General features: G+C 47.7%; 1 protein-coding gene across 1 annotated transcript; it reads left to right on the top strand.

Annotated features, from left to right (window-relative positions):
* The first annotated feature begins 14,101 nt into the window (after positions 1-14,101).
* FZD1 (frizzled class receptor 1) lies at positions 14,102-17,416 on the top strand. The gene has a single exon (XM_069959456.1). It carries the CDS (start codon positions 14,257-14,259, stop codon positions 15,907-15,909), a length of 1,653 nt encoding a protein of 550 aa, XP_069815557.1. The 5' UTR covers positions 14,102-14,256; the 3' UTR covers positions 15,910-17,416.
* Positions 17,417-20,089: the final 2,673 nt, after the last annotated feature.

Raw genomic sequence — 20,089 nt, 5'->3', positions numbered from 1 at the left:
TGGCTTTATTTGCCCATAACGTGTTCTTCAGTACCAACTCCTTGTGTTACCATATAGTTGTCATATTAGTCAGAGACACCACCTTAGGGTTGCAGAGAAAACCAGCATTGACCTTGCCGTCTCCCACCAGACTACATGGAGATTCTACATTAATGGATTCAGACTATAATTTACAAGAAAGAAAAAAAAAATCAAAGAGACAAAATGATGAAAATAATGTCCGTCTGACACATAAGGAGATTACAGAAAGTGTCCCACTCCTCCGGACGCAGCAAACCTCTCTCATCTAAGGAGACTCCACCCTAATGCATGCAGCAACACTGAGCCAAAAATTGCCATTCATCAATTATTCTCCGTCTTTCTTCCATAATAATGTAGGATTAAGCCTCCACTTCAGACTTGTTTCCTTTCTTCAGTCACTCACTAAAAAAAACGAAGAGAGTTGACAATAGAGCAAGTTACAAGTCCTTCCTAAAGTTATAGAACTTTATAACTTTATTAAAGGAAATGTAATTTTTTAAAAACATTTTTACATTTAGCGGCAGCAGTAAGGGGAGACACAACCTCTGTGCTGCCACCAATGGCTGTGCTAGGAACTGCAGGGCTGCTCAAGGTCTGTTCCAGCACAGTTACAACATATCACTAGTCTATATAATACATGTTATCATTAAACTAGACATTACACTGGGGAAGCTGTCTGTGTCACTAGTGCTGCAGCCTCCCCTGATGTCTATATATTACATGTTACCATTAGAATAGACATTACATTACATTATATTATAGTGCTTTTTTTCATTACAGTGCTAGTAATTTTTTCATTACAGTTGTATCACATAACTTTAATGAAAAAAACACATATACATATGTGATTTTTTTTATGGAATTCCCCTTTAAGAAACTTCCTTTATTGTAAATTTTTCCCAAAGTTTGTTGAAGTGATCTACAACTTGTCACTTTCCAGCTTTCACAAAACTACAACTCCTTTAAAGGGTTAATAGTCTTGTCTTCCCTGTTTTTACAAAAAGAAAAAAAAAAAGTGCTTTCAGTCAGCCCCCAGATTTCTGCTCCGCCCCGGCCCCCCCTTCAGCCAATCACAGCTGGGAGGTCGAGAGCCGGGATTAAACTTGTAAGAGAGCGTCTGCATTTTACCATCACACACAAGAGGCACAAAGTAGCGTAATAATCTATAAGGAGGGACGGAAACATGTGACTTCCATTATTGGGATCTATAGGAGACGCCGGAGAGCAACGTTCTCGCTCTCGCCGCCCTTAGCGATTCCATCGACAGTGATCGGGACTAGATCTCTATCGGTCTGGGAGTGAATGGGTTAATACAAAGTTTTTGAACTTTTCGCTTTATTTTTAGAACGATTTAAAGAAACCGAAACCTGCGAGAATTTAAAGGCGAAGCTGCAGCTAGTCTGCCATCCCGACCAGCGATAAATGGAAATACGTTGTGACCCGACAGCGGCTGCCGCACTGCTACACACCAGTCTGCCATCCCGACCAGCGATAAATGGAAATACGTTGTGACCCGACAGCGGCTGCCGCACTGCTACACACCAGTCTGCCATCCCGACCAGCAAAAAGCGGAAATACGTTGTGACCCGACAGCGGCTGCCGCACTGCTACACACCAGTCTGCCATCCTGACCAGCGATAAACGGAAATACGTTGTGACCCGACAGCGGCTGCCGCACTGCTACACACCAGTCTGCCATCCCGACCAGCGATAAACGGAAACACGTTGTGACCCGACAGCGGCTGCCGCACTGCTACACACCAGTCTGCCATCCCGACCAGCGATAAACGGAAATACGTTGTGACCCGACAGCGGCTGCCGCACTGCTACACACCAGTCTGCCATCCCGACCAGCAAAAAGCGGAAATACGTTGTGACCCGACAGCGGCTGCCGCACTGCTACACACCAGTCTGCCATCCCGACCAGCGATAAACGGAAACACGTTGTGACCCGACAGCGGCTGCCGCACTGCTACACACCAGTCTGCCATCCCGACCAGCGATAAACGGAAATACGTTGTGACCCGACAGCGGCTGCCGCACTGCTACACACCAGTCTGCCATCCCGACCAGCAAATAGCGGAAATACGTTGTGACCCGACAGCGGCTGCCGCACTGCTACACACCAGTCTGCCATCCCGACCAACAAAAAAACGGAAATACGTTGTGACCCGACAGCGGCTGCCGCACTGCTACACACCAGTCTGCCATCCCGACCAGCAAAAAGCGGAAATACGTTGTGACCCGACAGCGGCTGCCGCACTGCTACGCACCAGTCTGCCATCTTGACCAGCAAAAAGCGGAAATACGTTGTGACCCGACAGCGGCTGCCGCACTGCTACACACCAGTCTGCCATCCCGACCAGCAAAAAGCGGAAATACGTTGTGACCCGACAGCGGCTGCCGCACTGCTACACACCAGTCTGCCATCCCGACCAGCAGAAATGGCGCAGATTTTATGCGTTTATATTGCAGTTATATATAATAAAAACCTGTAAATGTAACTGGAAAACAGACGTGTAAATCCGATGAAGTTTACAGCCAGAGCGGAAATACGTTGTAAGCGGCCGCCACACTGCTACACACCGGTCCCATCAACCAGCTGATTGCCACGTGGGATTTAAAGGGTTTCCCCATCACCTATCCACAGGCCCATATGCTGGGACTCCGACTGATCACAGGAAAGGGGATCCCATGTTTCCATGGAGGTCGTAGGGGTCAGACCGCGACCGATCAGACACTCCTACAGATAGCTCCTGGGCGTCTTTAAAAAGGTTAAAAAATAGTTACTGATTTCTTCAAAAGAGTGACGCCACACTAGCCCGCAGGTTGAGTGCGGTATTACAGCTTGGCTTCATTCACTTCAGTCAAACTGAGCTGCAATACCGAGCCCAAACTGAGGACAGGAGAGGCGCTGTTACTGGGAGAAAGGAGCCATGATTTTCTAATTCTTGATAACCCCCTAAAATGAATAACTAGAGCCCCCCTGACCTTCTGTGTGTACAGGCGGGGTCACTGCATCCCACTCCGACTGCTCCCTAAGCCGCAGGTTGGGAAGCACTGGCTTATAGTACAGCAGAGGAGTAAGGCTGCATTTACACATTCCGTGTTCTGTCCGTGAAACATGGATGACACGGACATCGAATGCCCGACCAGGACTGTTGTGGCAGCGGTGTGGTGGCTGACCGGTCACTTGCCAGATGGTGAGGTGTGACGCCACTACAGTAGTGGTTGGTCGGAGAATAGCTCAGCCAGGTGTTATGCTGTCATGATGCCAGTGCCGGGTGTGCACACAGGTATGGGGGCTGGCTATACCCTTTCCCCTGTGGTCGGTGACCTGCCGGGTTGTGAGGGGGTCCCTTGGGCAATTATCACGGTGGTCCGGAGTAGAGTTCTGACCCACCCAGACTATCGGTACTGCCCCCCACAGAAAGGAGAGATAACCCAAGGAAGGTGTAACTACTGTGCAGGTGCTTAAGTAATAATCACTGAGTCCTGTTACCATAAATAAACTCTCTTTTACTGCAGGAATACCTGATACAGTGATGGACAAAAGACTTCTGACTTGACTGCCAAGACTTGTGCTGAGAGCTTGAGAGGTAGTACAGCCGTGCTGGCTAGGTTGCGTGCTGAGAAGTAGAGTAAGTTCAGAGTAGTGGAGAGGAGGATGTCACAAGAGTCCCAACCCAAGTAGTAATGTGCTCTGCCGGAACTTTTAGAGATAGGAGAAGTAGAATACCTGAGAATAGAGAGAATAATTGTGCCCGTGTTTTGACCTCTGTCTTTGCACCACCTATTGCCCTACAGTGTCGGGGGACCCGTCCTCCTAGAAGGACACAAGCCCCAAACCTTGTTACCTGAGTTGAGCAGAGTGGTCAGAATTTTCTGAATGCACCCGCGCTGCGAGATAGAGTACATAGGCTTCTAGCAACTTTGCTCTATCTGGATCAGTTTCTCTTGCTTCAGCATACTGTTCTGCACCCTTAGATATATTCACGGCGTGGGCTGGCATGATCCCCGACTTCGTCCTCTCTGTGAGCGTTTAGTACTGCATAGTGTGTAGAAGTGCTACTTTTAAGAAACAGTGTCTGTTCTTCCCATGTGTGTCTGTCCACTACCTCGCTTCAGACTACACTGCACTCGTCCTGTACCAGGGGACCTGACATAAGCCAGGGCACAACTTGACTGCTGTAGGGACCATTTTGGCTTGTGTGCTCTCTGTACAGGAACCAGACTAAGACTGAATAAGTGTGTGCCTACACTTCCTCTCCCCATGTGACAACTTCCTACAGGGAATGTAATACCTGCTGTGAGTAGGTGAGGAGCGAGTGCAAGAGAAGAAAGTGAACAGAGATAGGTGGAGAAGAGAAAAGAGCTCTCATTGGTGCACAAATCGCAAAGAACAATAACCTCTTTAGTACCACAGTCGTGCAATACTTAAATACAAGATATACATACTAGCCCTGTCTCTAAGGGCAGAGGACACTGATTATAATCTACCATTATTATCTTCATATAGATGATCAGCTGATCTCCACGAGTCCAGTTTTTTTCCCCCAAGGCTGTTTACTCTTTTTGTTTCTCTTTTTACATAATTAAAGCCTAATTATATGGTTTCTGCACTTTAAACAGGGACATGTCATGTGATTAGAATTACCAGTATTCATCATAGGTGTTTTTCTTCTCATATGCTATGATGAAGCCTGGTAATACTGATCACATGTTGAAGCCTGGTAATACTGATCACATGATGAAGCCCGGTAATACTGATCACATGATGAAGCCTGGTAATACTGATCACATGATGAAGCCTGGTAATGCTGATCACATAATGAAGCCTGGTAATGCCAATCACATGATGGAGCCTGGTAATGCTGGTCACATGATGAAGCCTGGTAATACTGATCACATGAAGCCCGATAATACTGATCACATGATGAAGCCTGGTAATGCTGGTCACATGATGAAGCCTGGTAATACTGATCACATGAAGCCCGATAATACTGATCATATGAAGCCCGATAATACTGATCACATGATGAAGCCTGGTAATGCTGATCACATGATGAAGCCTGGTAATGCTAATCACATGATGAAGCCTGGTAATGCTGATCACATGATGAAGCCTGGTAATACTGATCACATGATGAAACCCGGTAATGCTGATCACATGATGAAACCCGGTAATGCTGATCACATGATGAAACGCGGTAATACTGATCACATGATGAAGCCGGGTAATGCTGATCAGATGATGAAGCCTGATAATACTAATCACATGATGAAGCCGGGTAATACTGATTACATGATGAAGCCTGGTAATACTGATCACATGATAAAGTCTGGTAATACTGATCACATGATGAAGCCTGATAATACTGATCACATGATGAAGCCTGGTAATACTGATCACATGATGAAGCCTGGTAATACTGATCACATGATGAAGCCTGGTAATACCGATCACATGATGAAGCCTGGTAATCCTGATCACATGATGAAGCCTGGTAATACTGATCACATAATAAGGGCTGGTAATACTGATCACATAATAAGGGCTGGTAATACTGATCACATGATGACACGCAGTAATGCTGATGACATGATGAAGACCAGACAGTTAATTTAGACAAAACTGCAGAATAATCCATTAGCCACTAATTATGTAAATAAAGAAACAAAAACTCCATATGCATGAACATGGTTTTGAAAAAAAGGTCCCCATACACATAATAGTGATGGCTGAATGTGTATATGATGACCTTAAAGGCGTGCTCTAGAGAATTTTACATAAGTTATATAGATTTGTAAATTACTCCTTTAAAAAAATCTTCAGTCTTCCTGTACTTATCAGCTGCTGTATGCCCTACAGGAAGTGGAGTATTTTTGCCAGTCTGACACAGTGCTCTCTGCTGCTATCTCTGTCCATGTCAGGAACTGTCCAGAGCAGGAGAGGTTTTCTATGGGGAATTTGCTGCTGCTCTGGACAGTTCCTGACATGGACAGAGGTGGCAGCAAAGATCACTGTATCAGACTGGAGAGAATACACCACTTTCTGCAGGGCATACAGCAGCTGATAAGTACTGGATGACTGGAGATTTTTTTTTTATATAGAAATAAATTACAAATCTGTATAAGTATCTTACCCCATTTGATTTGGAAAGAAAGATTTGGACAGAAAATTGAGAAGTTGATGGTATCCAGAGACTTCTCTCTATAAGGCCATTGGAGAGGCAGAGCACAGCGATCCTATGTGACTAACAGTAAGAGGAATGTACAAAGTCTGGTTAGATACTGCCCATAGAAGTCTATGGAGAGGAGGAGGAGGAGGATAGGTGGCTCATGAAAGAAGTGTTATATCTCATCTCAAGGATTCACAACTTAGGGCCCTATTACACAAAACGATTATTGTGCGAAAAATCGTTATATCGTTCGAATTTAAACGATAATCGTTCTGTGTAATTACAGCCAACGATCGAAAAATCGTTCGTATGTCTTTGATTGTTGATTTAGATCTAAGGGTACTGTTACAAAGAACGATTATCGTCCCGATTCGGCCGATTATCGCCCCGTGTAATAAAGACAATGATCAGCCGATGATCTTTATCATCGGCTGATCAATTATATAGGTTAGAACCTATAATTGTCGGGCGCCGACCGCGCATCGGTATGTGTAATAGCGATGCACGGCCGGCGACTGACGATCTCCATTACCTATCCACGCTCCGGGGCTGCTGCTGCGGTCCGCTTCTCCCCGAATCTCGCGCCCTCTAGCTTTAGAGCAGCCTGTCAGCTGACAGGTCGCTCAGCCAATCACAGGCCGGGACCGCCGCTAGAGCGCGCGGGACCCGGGAAGAAGCAGACTGCAGGAGCAGCCCTGGAGCGTGGATAGGTAATGTATATAGTTAAAGCAAGGGCTGCAAAGACATCGGTAACGATGTCCCTGCAGCCCTCACTAAACGATTATCGGGCCGTATAATAGGCCCAGTAAACAAGCGGCGATCTAGCAGATCGGTGCTCGTTTACAGGTATTATCGGGCCCCCATCGGCCCATGTAATACCACCCTAAATCTAAAATTATCGTTAATCGTTCGCTGTAATTCCACATTCATTCGCTTAAGTTCCACATTTTTTCACTAATCGTTCAGTGTAATTGCACATTGTTCATTGTTTTTCTGGGATCAGAAGGAATAAATGATCATAGAGATATAGGGGGGAAGGATCTCCTCTCTTCTGAGGGTGTGCTATAGAGATATAGGGGAGCAGGATCTCCGCTCCTGAGGGTGTGCTATAGATATATAGGGGAGCAGGATCCTCTCTCCTGAGGGTGTGCTACAGAGATATAGGGGAGCAGGATCTCCTCCCCTGAGGATGTGCTATAGAGATATAGGGGAGCAGGATCCTCTCTCCTGAGGGTGTGCTATAGATATATAGGGGAGCAGGATCTCCTCTCTTCTGAGGGTGTGCTACAGAGATATAGGGGAGCAGGATCTCCTCCTCTGAGGATGTGCTATAGAGATATAGGGGAGCAGGATCCTCTCTCCTGAGGGTGTGCTATAGAGATATAGGGGAGCAGGATCCTCTCTCCTGAGGGTGTGCTATAGAGATATAGGGGAGCAGGATCTCCTCTCTCCTGAGGATGTGCTATAGAGATATAGGGGAGCAGGATCCTCTCTTCTGATGGTGTGCTATAGAGATATAGGGGAGCAGGATCCTCTCTCCTGAGGGTGTGCTATAGAGATATAGGGGAGCAGGATCCTCTCTCCTGAGGGTGTGCTATAGAGATATAGGGGAGCAGGATCTCCTCCTCTGAGGATGTGCTATAGAGATATAGGGGAGCAGGATCCTCTCTTCTGATGGTGTGCTATAGAGATATAGGGGAGCAGGATCTCCTCTCCTGAGGGTGTGCTATAGAGATATAGGGGAGCAGGATCTCCTCTCTTCTGAGGGTGTGCTATAGAGATATAGGGGAGTAGGATCTCCTCTCTTCTGAGGGTGTGCTATAGAGATATAGGGGATCAGGATCTCCTCTCTTATGAGGGTGTGCTATAGAGATATAGGGGAGCAGAATCCTCTCTTCTGAGGGTGTGCTATAGAGATATAGGGGAGCAGGATCTCCTCTCTTCTGAGGGTGTGCTATAAAGATATAGGGGAGCAGGATCTCCGCTCCTGAGGGTGTGCTATAGATATATAGGGGAGCAGGATCTCCTCTCTCCTGAGGGTGTGCTATAGAGATATAGGGGAGCAGGATCTCCTCCTCTGAGGATGTGCTATAGAGATATAGGGGAGCAGGATCCTCTCTTCTGATGGTGTGCTATAGAGATATAGGGGAGCAGGATCTCCTCTCCTGAGGGTGTGCTATAGAGATATAGGGGAGCAGGATCTCCTCTCTTCTGAGGGTGTGCTATAGAGATATAGGGGAGTAGGATCTCCTCTCTTCTGAGGGTGTGCTATAGAGATATAGGGGAGCAGGATCTCCGCTCCTGAGGGTGTGCTATAGATATATAGGGGAGCAGGATCTCCTCTCTCCTGAGGGTGTGCTATAGAGATATAGGGGAGCAGGATCTCCTCTCTTCTGAGGGTGTGCTATAGATATAGTGGAGCAGGACCCTCTCTTCTGAGGGTGTGCTATAGATATATAGGGGAGCAGGATCTCCTCTCTCCTGAGGGTGTGCTATAGAGATATAGGGGAGCAGGATCTCCTCTCTTCTGAGGGTGTGCTATAGAGATATAGGGGAGCAGGATCTCCTCTCTTCTGAGGGTGTGCTATAGAGATATAGTGGAGCAGGACCCTCTCTTCTGAGGGTGTGCTATAGAGATATAGGGGAGCAGGATCTCCTCTCTTCTGAGGGTGTGCTATAAAGATATAGGGGAGCAGGATCTCCGCTCCTGAGGGTGTGCTATAGATATATAGGGGAGCAGGATCTCCTCTCTCCTGAGGGTGTGCTATAGAGATATAGGGGAGCAGGATCTCCTCTCTTCTGAGGGTGTGCTATAGAGATATAGTGGAGCAGGACCCTCTCTTCTGAGGGTGTGCTATAGAGATATAGGGGAGCAGGATCCTCTCTTCTGAGGGTGTGCTATAGAGATATAGGGGAGCAGGATCTCCTCTCCTGTGTGTGCAGTGTTTGGAGACATCATAGCATCTGTACTCACTAAGTCAGGGACAAATGAAAAATACAGATGAAGCCCACAGAAGGGAAAACTGGTGAAAAATCCAGTATAGAGTGTATATAATGGTGAGTTATACTGGTGCTTATCCTGCACGTTCCCTGCGGTCGGCTGTAGGCAGAGGTTTCCTATAGACACATATCCAGGTGCTGCTCCTTGTGGCTCAGGATTCCCAGCAGGGAGACATATAGGAGGCAGCATGTTCTCTGTATATATATATACACAGGAATATCACACAGCCGGCTGATATATTAGCGCCCTCCTGTATCCCGGACGTGAAATCCAGTAACAACGCCGTATACGGTTCTATTAACTTCACTGCTTTCATTTTTGATTAATTCCGGAATTTCTCCGACCGAATTCCTGAAAGAAAATATCAGCAGCGTTCTCACAGTCACAGTGATTCAAAGGGGGGAGACGAGTGCGAGGGGGAGGGGGGGGGGGGACTGCGCCAATTTATACCCGGTTAGAGTGTTGATGGGTGATTAGTGTTATATATTACTTTTTGGTGCAAAATTCCTGTGGAAATGATCAGACGCCAGAAGGGGCAGAAGCAAAGTGTCTCCATCCTGATTTATAGGAACAGCTGCCCCATCTTATTACCTGATAATTGATGCATTGATCACCTGTAATCTGCGCAGGATCCGGAATCAATCAATCAATTCTCCTGCAGCTCTGTCACTGAGATAATACCGTATATTACATAGGGAAAATGTTTTCAAATCAACTGGTGTAAGAAACTTAAAAAAAAATATCTAGTACTTATGAGCTGCTGTATGTCCTGCAGGAAGTGGTGTATTCTCTCCAGTCTGACACATTGCTCTCTGCTGCCACCTCTGTCCATGTCAGGAACTGTCCAGAACATCATTTCAGTGTGTAAGGCACGACATGGTCGTCTATATAATAGGGAAAAGCATCATAGAGATAAAGCGCCATGTCAGGGCTTGATGCTGATTTAGACAGGAGCGGCATTGAGTAGCCTGGACATAGTCCTGCTGACTAGGACAGATCTGCAACATACATATAACGGAAATTAACCACAGAAATAGAGGACGGGGGGATAGTTAAATACTGAATGAATGAACTTAAAGGGGTTCTCCAGCTTTAGGAAAACACGGCCACTTTCTTCCAGGGACAGCACCGCTCTTGTCTCCAGGTCAGGTGTAGTTTGCAATTAAGCTCCATTTAATTCAGTGGAACCTGCAGCCAAACTGGAGACAAGAGCGGTGCTGTATCTGCAAGAAAGCGGCCATGTTTTTCTAATGCTGGAGAACCCCTTTAAGCATGCTCTACTCTCTAGAAGAGACCCAATCAGGATGCGGGGTACGTTCCAGCGTCAGACAACGTGGATATCCATGGCAGAAATCTCATGGATCTCACATTTCTGCCATAGAGGTTGGGTCTGTATTGTTGCTGATCCACATGAGGATTAGTCCTGTTATCCTTAAAGGGGTTTTCCAAGATAAAGTAATTGATCAAAACTTATAGAATGCAATCTCATTCACTTGTATTAGATTTATTTATTGCTGGAATGCCCCTTTAAGATTTTTTTTTATTATAAATATTTTTTCCAAAGTTTATTGAAGTGATCTTCAACTTGTCACAGAACTACTACTCTCAGCATGCCCTGACTGACTGGGGTAGGATGGGTCGCCAGCACTAACATGGTGCAGTGAATATAAAGTGAGTGGCTACAGATACACAGCATCTATATTCTCTGTCCAGCTGCTGAGGGAGCCCCCCCCCCCCCCATGTCCACAGGGTCACATGATCACCATGGCCGAGCCATTTATTGACCCATCAGTCATTACACATGAAATGAAGCTATTTAAAGGGACAACTATTGTGAGTGGCCGTCATCACTATGGAGCCTGGCATGCCTCTCCGCTCTGTATGTAGCTGGGGTTGTGTCTGTGGGGCCTGGCATGCCTCTCCGCTCTGTATATAGCTGGGGCAGGGTGTATGGGGCCCCTGGGCTCGGTATATAGCTGCGGCAGGGTGTATGGGGCCCCTGGGCTCTGTATATAGCTGGGGCAGGGTGTATGGGGCCCCTGGGCTCTGTATATAGCTGGGGCAGGGTGTATGGGGCCCCTGGGCTCTGTGTATAGCTGGGGCAGGGTGTATGGGGTCCCTAAGCTCTCTATATAGCCCGGGCTCAGTGTGAGAGGCCCCTGGTCTCTCTGTATAGCCCGGGCTCCATGTATGGGGCCCCTGGCCTGTCTGTATAGCCCCTTGGCTCTGTATATAGCCGTGGCTGGTGTATAAAGCCTTGGCTCTATGTGAGGGGCCCCTGGTCTCTCTGTATAGCCCGAGCTCAGTGTATGGGGCCCCTGGGCTCTCTGTATAGCCCGGGCTCGGTGTGAGGGGCCCCTGGGCTCTCGGTATAGCCTGGGCTCGGTGTGTGGGGTCCCTGGGCTCTCTGTATAGCCGGGACTCGGTGTGAGGGGCCCCTGGGCTCGGTGTGAGGGGCCCCTGGCATCTGTATATAGCCTGGGCTTGGTTTGAGGGGCCCCTGGCATCTGTATATAGCCTGGGCTCGGTGTGAGGGGTCCCTGGGCTCTGTATATAGCTGGGGTTGGGTGTGAGGGGCCTCTGGGCTCTCTTTATAGCCCGGGCTCCATCTATATCGCCGGGGCTGGTGTATATAGCAGGGTCTGTGTCTGTGGGGCCCCTGGGCTCGGTATATAGCAGGGTCTGTGTCTGTGGGGCCCCTGGGCTCGGTATATAGCAGGGTCTGTGTCTGTGGGGCCCCTGGGCTCGGTATATAGCAGGGTCTGTGTCTGTGGGGCCCCTGGGCTCGGTATATAGCAGGGTCTGTCTGTGGGGCCCCTGGGCTCGGTATATAGCAGGGTCTGTGTCTGTGGGTCCCCTGGGCTCGGTATATAGCAGGGTCTGTGTCTGTGTGGCCCCTGGGCTCGGTATATAGCAGGGTCTGTGTCTGTGGGGCCCCTGGGCTCGGTATATAGCAGGGTCTGTGTCTGTGTGGCCCCTGGGCTCGGTATATAGCAGGGTCTGTGTCTGTGGGGCCCCTGGGCTCGGTATATAGCAGGGTCTGTGTCTGTGGGGCCCCTGGGCTCGGTATATAGCAGGGTCTGTGTCTGTGGGGCCCCTGGGCTCGGTATATAGCAGGGTCTGTCTGTGGGGCCCCTGGGCTCGGTATATAGCAGGGTCTGTCTGTGGGGCCCCTGGGCTCGGTATATAGCAGGGTCTGTGTCTGTGGGGCCCCTGGGCTCGGTATATAGCAGGGTCTGTCTGTGGGGCTCCTGGGCTCGGTATATAGCAGGGTCTGTGTCTGTGTGGCCCCTGGGCTCGGTATATAGCAGGGTCTGTGTCTGTGGGGCCCCTGGGCTCGGTATATAGCAGGGTCTGTGTCTGTGGGGCCCCTGGGCTCGGTATATAGCAGGGTCTGTGTCTGTGGGGCCCCTGGGCTCGGTATATAGCAGGGTCTGTGTCTGTGGGGCCCCTGGGCTCGGAATATAGCAGGGTCTGTCTGTGGGGCCCCTGGGCTCGGTATATAGCAGGGTCTGTGTCTGTGGGGCCCCTGGGCTCGGTATATAGCAGGGTCTGTGTCTGTGGGGTCCCTGGGCTCGGTATATAGCAGGGTCTGTCTGTGGGGCCCCTGGGCTCGGTATATAGCAGGGTCTGTGTCTGTGGGGCCCCTGGGCTCGGTATATAGCAGGGTCTGTGTCTGTGGGGCCCCTGGGCTCGGTATATAGCAGGCTCTGCCTGTGGGGCCCCTGGGCTCGGTATGTAGCAGGGTCTGTGTCTGTGGGGCCCCTGGGCTCGGTATATAGCAGGGTCTGTGTCTGTGGGGCCCCTGGGCTCGGTATATAGCAGGGTCTGTGTCTGTGGGGCCCCTGGGCTCGGTATATAGCAGGGTCTGTGTCTGTGGGGCCCCTGGGCTCGGTATATAGCAGGGTCTGTCTGTGGGGCCCCTGGGCTCGGTATATAGCAGGGTCTGTGTCTGTGGGGCCCCTGGGCTCGGTATATAGCAGGGTCTGTCTGTGGGGCCCCTGGGCTCGGTATATAGCAGGGTCTGTGTCTGTGGGGCCCCTGGGCTCGGTATATAGCAGGGTCTGTGTCTGTGGGGCCCCTGGGCTCGGTATATAGCAGGGTCTGTGTCTGTGGGGCCCCTGGGCTCGGTATATAGCAGGGTCTGTGTCTGTGGGGCCCCTGGGCTCGGTATATAGCAGGCTCTGCCTGTGGGGCCCCTGGGCTCGGTATGTAGCAGGGTCTGTGTCTGTGGGGCCCCTGGGCTCGGTATATAGCAGGGTCTGTCTGTGGGGCCCCTGGGCTCGGTATATAGCAGGGTCTGTGTCTGTGGGGCCCCTGGGCTCGGTATATAGCAGGGTCTGTGTCTGTGGGGCCCCTGGGCTCGGTATATAGCAGGGTCTGTGTCTGTGGGGCCCCTGGGCTCGGTATATAGCAGGGTCTGTGTCTGTGGGGCCCCTGGGCTCGGTATATAGCAGGCTCTGCCTGTGGGGCCCCTGGGCTCGGTATGTAGCAGGGTCTGTGTCTGTGGGGCCCCTGGGCTCGGTATATAGCAGGGTCTGTCTGTGGGGCCCCTGGGCTCGGTATATAGCAGGGTCTGTGTCTGTGGGGCCCCTGGGCTCGGTATATAGCAGGGTCTGTGTCTGTGGGGCCCCTGGGCTCGGTATATAGCAGGGTCTGTGTCTGTGGGGCCCCTGGGCTCGGTATATAGCAGGGTCTGTGTCTGTGGGGCCCCTGGGCTCGGTATATATCAGGGTCTGTGTCTGTGGGGTCGCCCAGGAGCCTCGGGGGAGACCGCGCTCACTTCCAGGACTTGGGTGAGGATCCCTTACTTAGCAGACAAGTTCTCCTCGGTTTCAAGGCTCCTCCCTCTCGCTGAAGAGGCGGGCAGCGGGGAGCCTGGAAACGGCCCAGATGAGTTGAAGGATTGATACAAATGTATCAGAGTGAGTTGCGCTCTTCTCCCGACTGCAGCGACCGAGAGGAGCGGGAGCGGGCGGCGATCGATCCCCGGCAGAGCGGCGGGCACCCTCCGAGGCTTCATGCTGCAGCCGCTCCCGTCTCATCAGCAGCATGGCACAGCGGGGCTCCTGTAAACTTTGCTGGCTGCTGCTGCTGCTGTGTGCCAGCCTGGCGGTGGAGGCGCAGTATAATGGAGAGAAGGGCATCTCCATCCCGGACCACGGCTACTGCCAGCCCATCTCCATCCCCCTGTGCACGGACATCGCCTACAACCAGACCATCATGCCCAACCTGCTGGGGCACACCAACCAGGAGGACGCCGGGCTGGAGGTGCACCAGTTCTACCCGCTGGTCAAGGTGCAGTGTTCTCCGGAGCTGAAGTTCTTCCTGTGCTCCATGTACGCGCCGGTGTGCACGGTGCTGGAACAGGCACTGCCGCCGTGCCGGTCTCTGTGTGAGCGGGCCCGCCAGGGCTGTGAGGCTCTCATGAATAAGTTCGGCTTCCAGTGGCCGGAGAGTCTCCGCTGCGAGAAGTTCCCGGTAAATGGGGCGGGGGAGCTGTGTGTGGGGCAGAACACGTCAGACAAGGGCACCCCAACCCCAGCAGCCCCCCTGCCCTGGACCAGCAACCCCAACTTCAGGTCCCCCCACAGGGACAAGTTCTCCTGCCCCAGGGCCCTCAAGGTGCCAGCTTATGTCAACTACCACTTCATGGGGGAGAAGGACTGTGGTGCCCCCTGTGAGGCCGCCAAACCCCATGGGCTGATGTATTTTACGCCAGATGAATTGCGCTTTTCCCGCATCTGGATCGGGATCTGGTCGGTACTTTGTTGCGCGTCCACCCTCTTCACGGTTCTCACCTACCTGGTGGACATGAAACGCTTCAGCTACCCGGAGAGACCCATCATCTTCCTCTCGGGGTGCTACACCATGGTGGCCATCGCCTACATTGCTGGCTTCCTGCTGGAGGACAAGGTGGTGTGCAATGAGAGGTTCTCCGAGGATGGCTACAAGACGGTGGTCCAGGGCACCAAGAAGGAGGGCTGCACCTTCCTCTTCATGATGCTCTACTTCTTCAGCATGGCCAGTTCCATCTGGTGGGTCATCCTTTCGCTCACTTGGTTTTTAGCAGCTGGCATGAAATGGGGACATGAAGCCATAGAAGCCAACTCTCAATACTTCCACTTGGCAGCGTGGGCAGTGCCAGCCATCAAAACCATCACCATCTTGGCTGTGGGGCAAGTGGACGGGGATATTCTCAGCGGGGTTTGCTTTGTTGGAATTAACAATGTGGATGCCCTGCGCGGATTTGTCTTGGCCCCACTTTTTGTTTACTTGTTCATTGGCACCTCCTTTCTCCTGGCCGGTTTCGTCTCCCTCTTTAGGATCAGAACCATTATGAAACACGATGGCACCAAAACGGAAAAGCTGGAGAAGCTGATGGTGAGGATAGGCATCTTCAGCGTCCTTTACACCGTCCCGGCCACCATTGTCATTGCTTGTTATTTTTACGAACAGGCTTTTAGGGAACAGTGGGAGAAAAGTTGGGTGAGCCAAAGCTGCAAGACCTACGCTGTGCAGTGCCCCAGTGCCAGCCACCCCCCCATGACGCCGGATTTTACCGTCTTCATGATCAAATATCTCATGACCTTAATTGTAGGAATAACCTCGGGTTTTTGGATCTGGTCCGGCAAAACTCTTAATTCCTGGAGAAAGTTTTATACAAGACTCACCAACAGCAAACAAGGAGAAACAACAGTGTGACCCCCCTGCCCCCCGGCGCCCACCCCCCACCCTGACTTGTACACTGTATATGTCTTGTTGTAAATAACCAACCTGTAACATTTTGTAAGTATATTTTGTATTTAAATGACGACAGATCAGACCTTTTCTAATGTAGGACGTTCTAACTCTTGGCGGGTTCTAAGGCTGCTGGGTTCTTAATTTGTTTTTGTTTTTTTGTCTTTCGCAAAGAAGCCATCTACTTGGAGAAAATAAGAGAAAACAATGCTTTATTTTTGTGGGGGGAGGGGGGGGGTCTCTAAGACTTTTCTAGCACTTGTAAGCAGCTTCTTATCTCGCTTCATAAGATACCTCTCGGCCTCAGCTTGCGGCCCCCACCGGCTGAGAGACCTTTGGCCTTTTCCAGACACCAGATATGGTTTTTTGTTGGTAACAAGTTGGTATCAACAAAGTACCAATCCCATCCCCCACTTACTGAATGTATTTCTTGATGCCTTCTTGTGCCCACATTGTGTCCGTTGCTTTCATGAGACTATTTTTGATAGGGGGAGTGAAATGCGTTGGCCAGGGATGATAGAACTTTCTGGATTGTTGTAGAACTATGATTTCTTGTGGGGTACAATCTCCGCTCTCTAAGCACTTGTGTTCTAGCTCTTCTCCCCATTGATTCATTCCCTGCAGTCTGAAAGTTGAGTCTTTTGTTGGTTGCACTCTTAGACCCGCCTTTGTTAACCATGTCATCCCCTGCTACAAATCTGCTTGGAATGGCCCCAGATTGATTTAACTGGATAATTGCCAGTGCCGGCCGATTAATTGTGCAGGGGTGTAATGAAGAGTCTATGGAGCCAGATGACAATGGCCTAAAATCCTGGATTATTTAGACTTCTCGCTTCCTGCATTGCTGCGTGTCAATGGCAACAGGGTGTGGAGCAGATTTGCCATGGAATGAATGCAATTTTGCTTTGTTTTTGGTTAAAAGCTTGTAAGGGGCGCTTTAAATCGGCTCAGACTATACAGTGCAGCCAGTGAGTCAATAGAATTTATTTTATTATTATTTTTTTTTTACAATTTTTATATATTTTTTTCTTTAAAGTAAGCTAAACGATTATGTTTTTTTTTTTTTTTTTTTGTATTTTTCTTTTGCTATATTCTGGGGTAATTCATCAGTTTAATATTTGCTTTATTGAATTAAATTGCTTTAGGATGATATTGCTCAACTTTTTCACTTTCCCGTTATCTACTTTTTAAAAAAAAACAAAAACAAAAAAATTATTTACCACGCAGATCTGATGTCACGCCGTCATGGTCTCCAGATTTCAAGAAGTGTTTCTGATTTTATTTTTTACTATTTGTATAATTTCATGCCCTGAAAAAAAAATGCAATGTGTTCTTTTTGTCTTTTTTATTTTTTCCCCTCCCCCTTTGAAAAGTATAGTATTTTTTTTTTTTTTTTTTTGCTTTCAAAAGAACATTTATATTTATAGAGAAATAGTTTATATATACATATATCATTTTTAATTTCTTTGCAATAAATACAGAATGGAAGGACTGGCTCTGGGTTCTTCTTCTTCTTTCACGTGAGCAGCGAAGGGATTTCTAAGAAATTGGATGGAGGGGGGAATCATGGGGAACGAGAATTTCTGCTCTGGTTTCTCCTTAACAGATATGTTTCCCATTATGAACGGTTGAAGGAAATATTGTGCTGTCACTTCTCTCATTTAACTGCGGATATGAGATTAGATTAAAAAAATTATAAAATAAAAATATAAATAAATTAGGGGGAAAAAACACCTAATAAAATAAATAAACATAACTACATGAATGATGCATAATGCAGCTGCAGCCCCAAAAATATTTATGGAATATGTGTGTGTGTTTATGTGTATATATAAATATATATATATATATATATATATATATATATATATATATATATATGTACATGGTATGTAACAATAACCTCAAGATATATGTGTGTGTGTAAATATATATATGTGTATATATATATATATATATATATATATATATATATAAGAACAGAAGGTGGAGGACAGCATCATGATGCTGTCCTCCACCTTCTGTTCTTCTGTATAATACTGGGGTTGGGAGACTGTGCATCCGATTGGCGTGTTTTCCGCGGACCTGCATCGATTTTTGGTATATATATATATATATATATATATATATACATACAGTTCCATCTGGGTATTCATATTTGGAATACTGCTGAATTATGTATCATTAATGTGAGTAAATAAATATATATATATATATATATATATATATATATCTCCATACACACATATATACGTTAAAAAGTAGAAAATTAGATTTTAAAAATTCAAAAATTCTCAACCAGCGTGTTAATGGTCAGAAATAATACATTTACTCTGTTGACTTGATTTGTATTCCTTGTTGTTGTTATTGAGCCATTATTTGACCCTTTTAGATGTTTAGTGATGAGTTTGATGAATCTGACGTAAAAAAAAAAAAATTGCAAACATTTTGACTTCACCCTTAGTCAGATATGTAGGACTCAGGACTCTGACCTCTATGACACATGCGTCTATCACCTTGTGTGCACATAGTCACCATATCAGTCTGGAGTCTTTGTCAGAATATCGTCACCACAATGGCCAGGAGGGAATAATGCCCCTCAGGCTGATGGGATTTTTAGGAGGCCCCGTCATTGACAGAAAGGCCGTCTGTCCATCATATGATTAGGCTAGTGATCCTTTTGGACGTGTAGCTGTCAGCTTCTACTGACTTACCTATCCTATGCCCAAGGCTCTAAAAATCACAGTAGTTGACAGCTTGTCCTCCATGCATTATGCGAAGTCATGTGGAAGCTTTACATTCTATGCAAACTACTAAGAAATTACCATCTGGCGTCATATAGAAGCCCAGAAATATCCAAAAAGTTCTATTATTTTTGGATTTATTATTTTTTTTACTTTATTAATTTTATTTTCTATATGGTTCCAGGGATCCCATTGACCTCGTAGTCTTGATTAGAATTCAAAGTAAAAGATATATTTATAAAAAATAAAATAAAGAACGGCCGCTATTTCCATGTAGCTACAATTTTCTTTTTGCGTTGATTTCATAGTTCATAGAAGTTCAGATGGTGAGATGGTGTTTTTATGGTGTTTGTTGCATAACTGGAATTTATCATGGTGGGAATAGTCAGGATCTTGGAGATGTCTTGCGGAGCGTTGTGTCGGTGGGGGGGGGCAGGGTCTTATTTTTAGCTGTATTATTAGGGAGTGAGTAATCTGGTGATTATTGACGCCACGTCTCGAGTTTCTCCATGTAAAGTCTGGGAAGCTAAGGGGCTAAAAATTCATCATTATGGTCACATTTATGATTCTTCTTATCCAGTGTAATGCATCTATGTGATAGGAAGGTTTAGAGAAACCCTTTAAATATTCCCTGGTTCTGTATATGTGGAGACTAGACATGGTATAAAGGTGGACAAATATTCATCCCCTTTTGTTAGCTAATTTTGTAGAAAAAGGTCATTATGGGGCTGTCTGGTGATATACAATTTTTTTTTTTTTTTTTTACAGTGGTCAGACTTAAAGGGATTATCTAGATTAGAAAACCATATCTGCTTTTTTCCAAAAACAGCGCCACCCCTGTTCTCAGGTTGTGTGTGGTATTAAAACTTTTAATGGAACTGGGCTGCAATACCGCACTCAACCTTAGGACAAGAGTGGCGCTGTTTATGAATGGAAATAGTTAAAAAAAAAAGGTTACTAAATCACAATCTCCCTTCTCCCCACCAAAGCCGTCATGGCAGTTACTAGGACTCAATCACCGCTTCCTGGTCCCCATCTCGCTGTTCAGCCAATCACTGGTCCCAGTGACAGTCACCTCTGTGATTGGGTTGAGAGAGGATCAGAAAGTGGCAACCAGCGAGTACCTGTGAACCTCTGAACAGCCGCCATGCCGGGGGATCATTGTGATATCTAATCCTGACCACTTTTAGATGAAACATTTGAATCACTAAACAACCCTGTTTAGAGGGTTATCCGGTCAGGTAAGATATATGTTGAATCATTCCCCCTCCTGGAGACTAACAGTTTATTCCATAATCAGTCTCCTTCCCCCAGTTCTTAGCTGCTTCTTTCTACTAAAGACTCAAAAACTTGTGTGTGAGCCTTTGTCTCCCCATCCTTCCCCCTCCCTTCTGAGACAG

This window comes from Dendropsophus ebraccatus, chromosome 2 (assembly GCF_027789765.1).
Source record: "Dendropsophus ebraccatus isolate aDenEbr1 chromosome 2, aDenEbr1.pat, whole genome shotgun sequence".
Lineage (NCBI taxonomy): Eukaryota > Metazoa > Chordata > Amphibia > Anura > Hylidae > Dendropsophus > Dendropsophus ebraccatus.
This window is presented reverse-complemented; position numbering and strand designations above follow the sequence as displayed.

Coding starts and splice junctions, on each gene's coding strand:
- FZD1 (XM_069959456.1), top strand. CDS start 14,257: ATGGCACAGCGGGGCTCCTGTAAACTTTGCTGGCTGCTGCTGCTGCTG.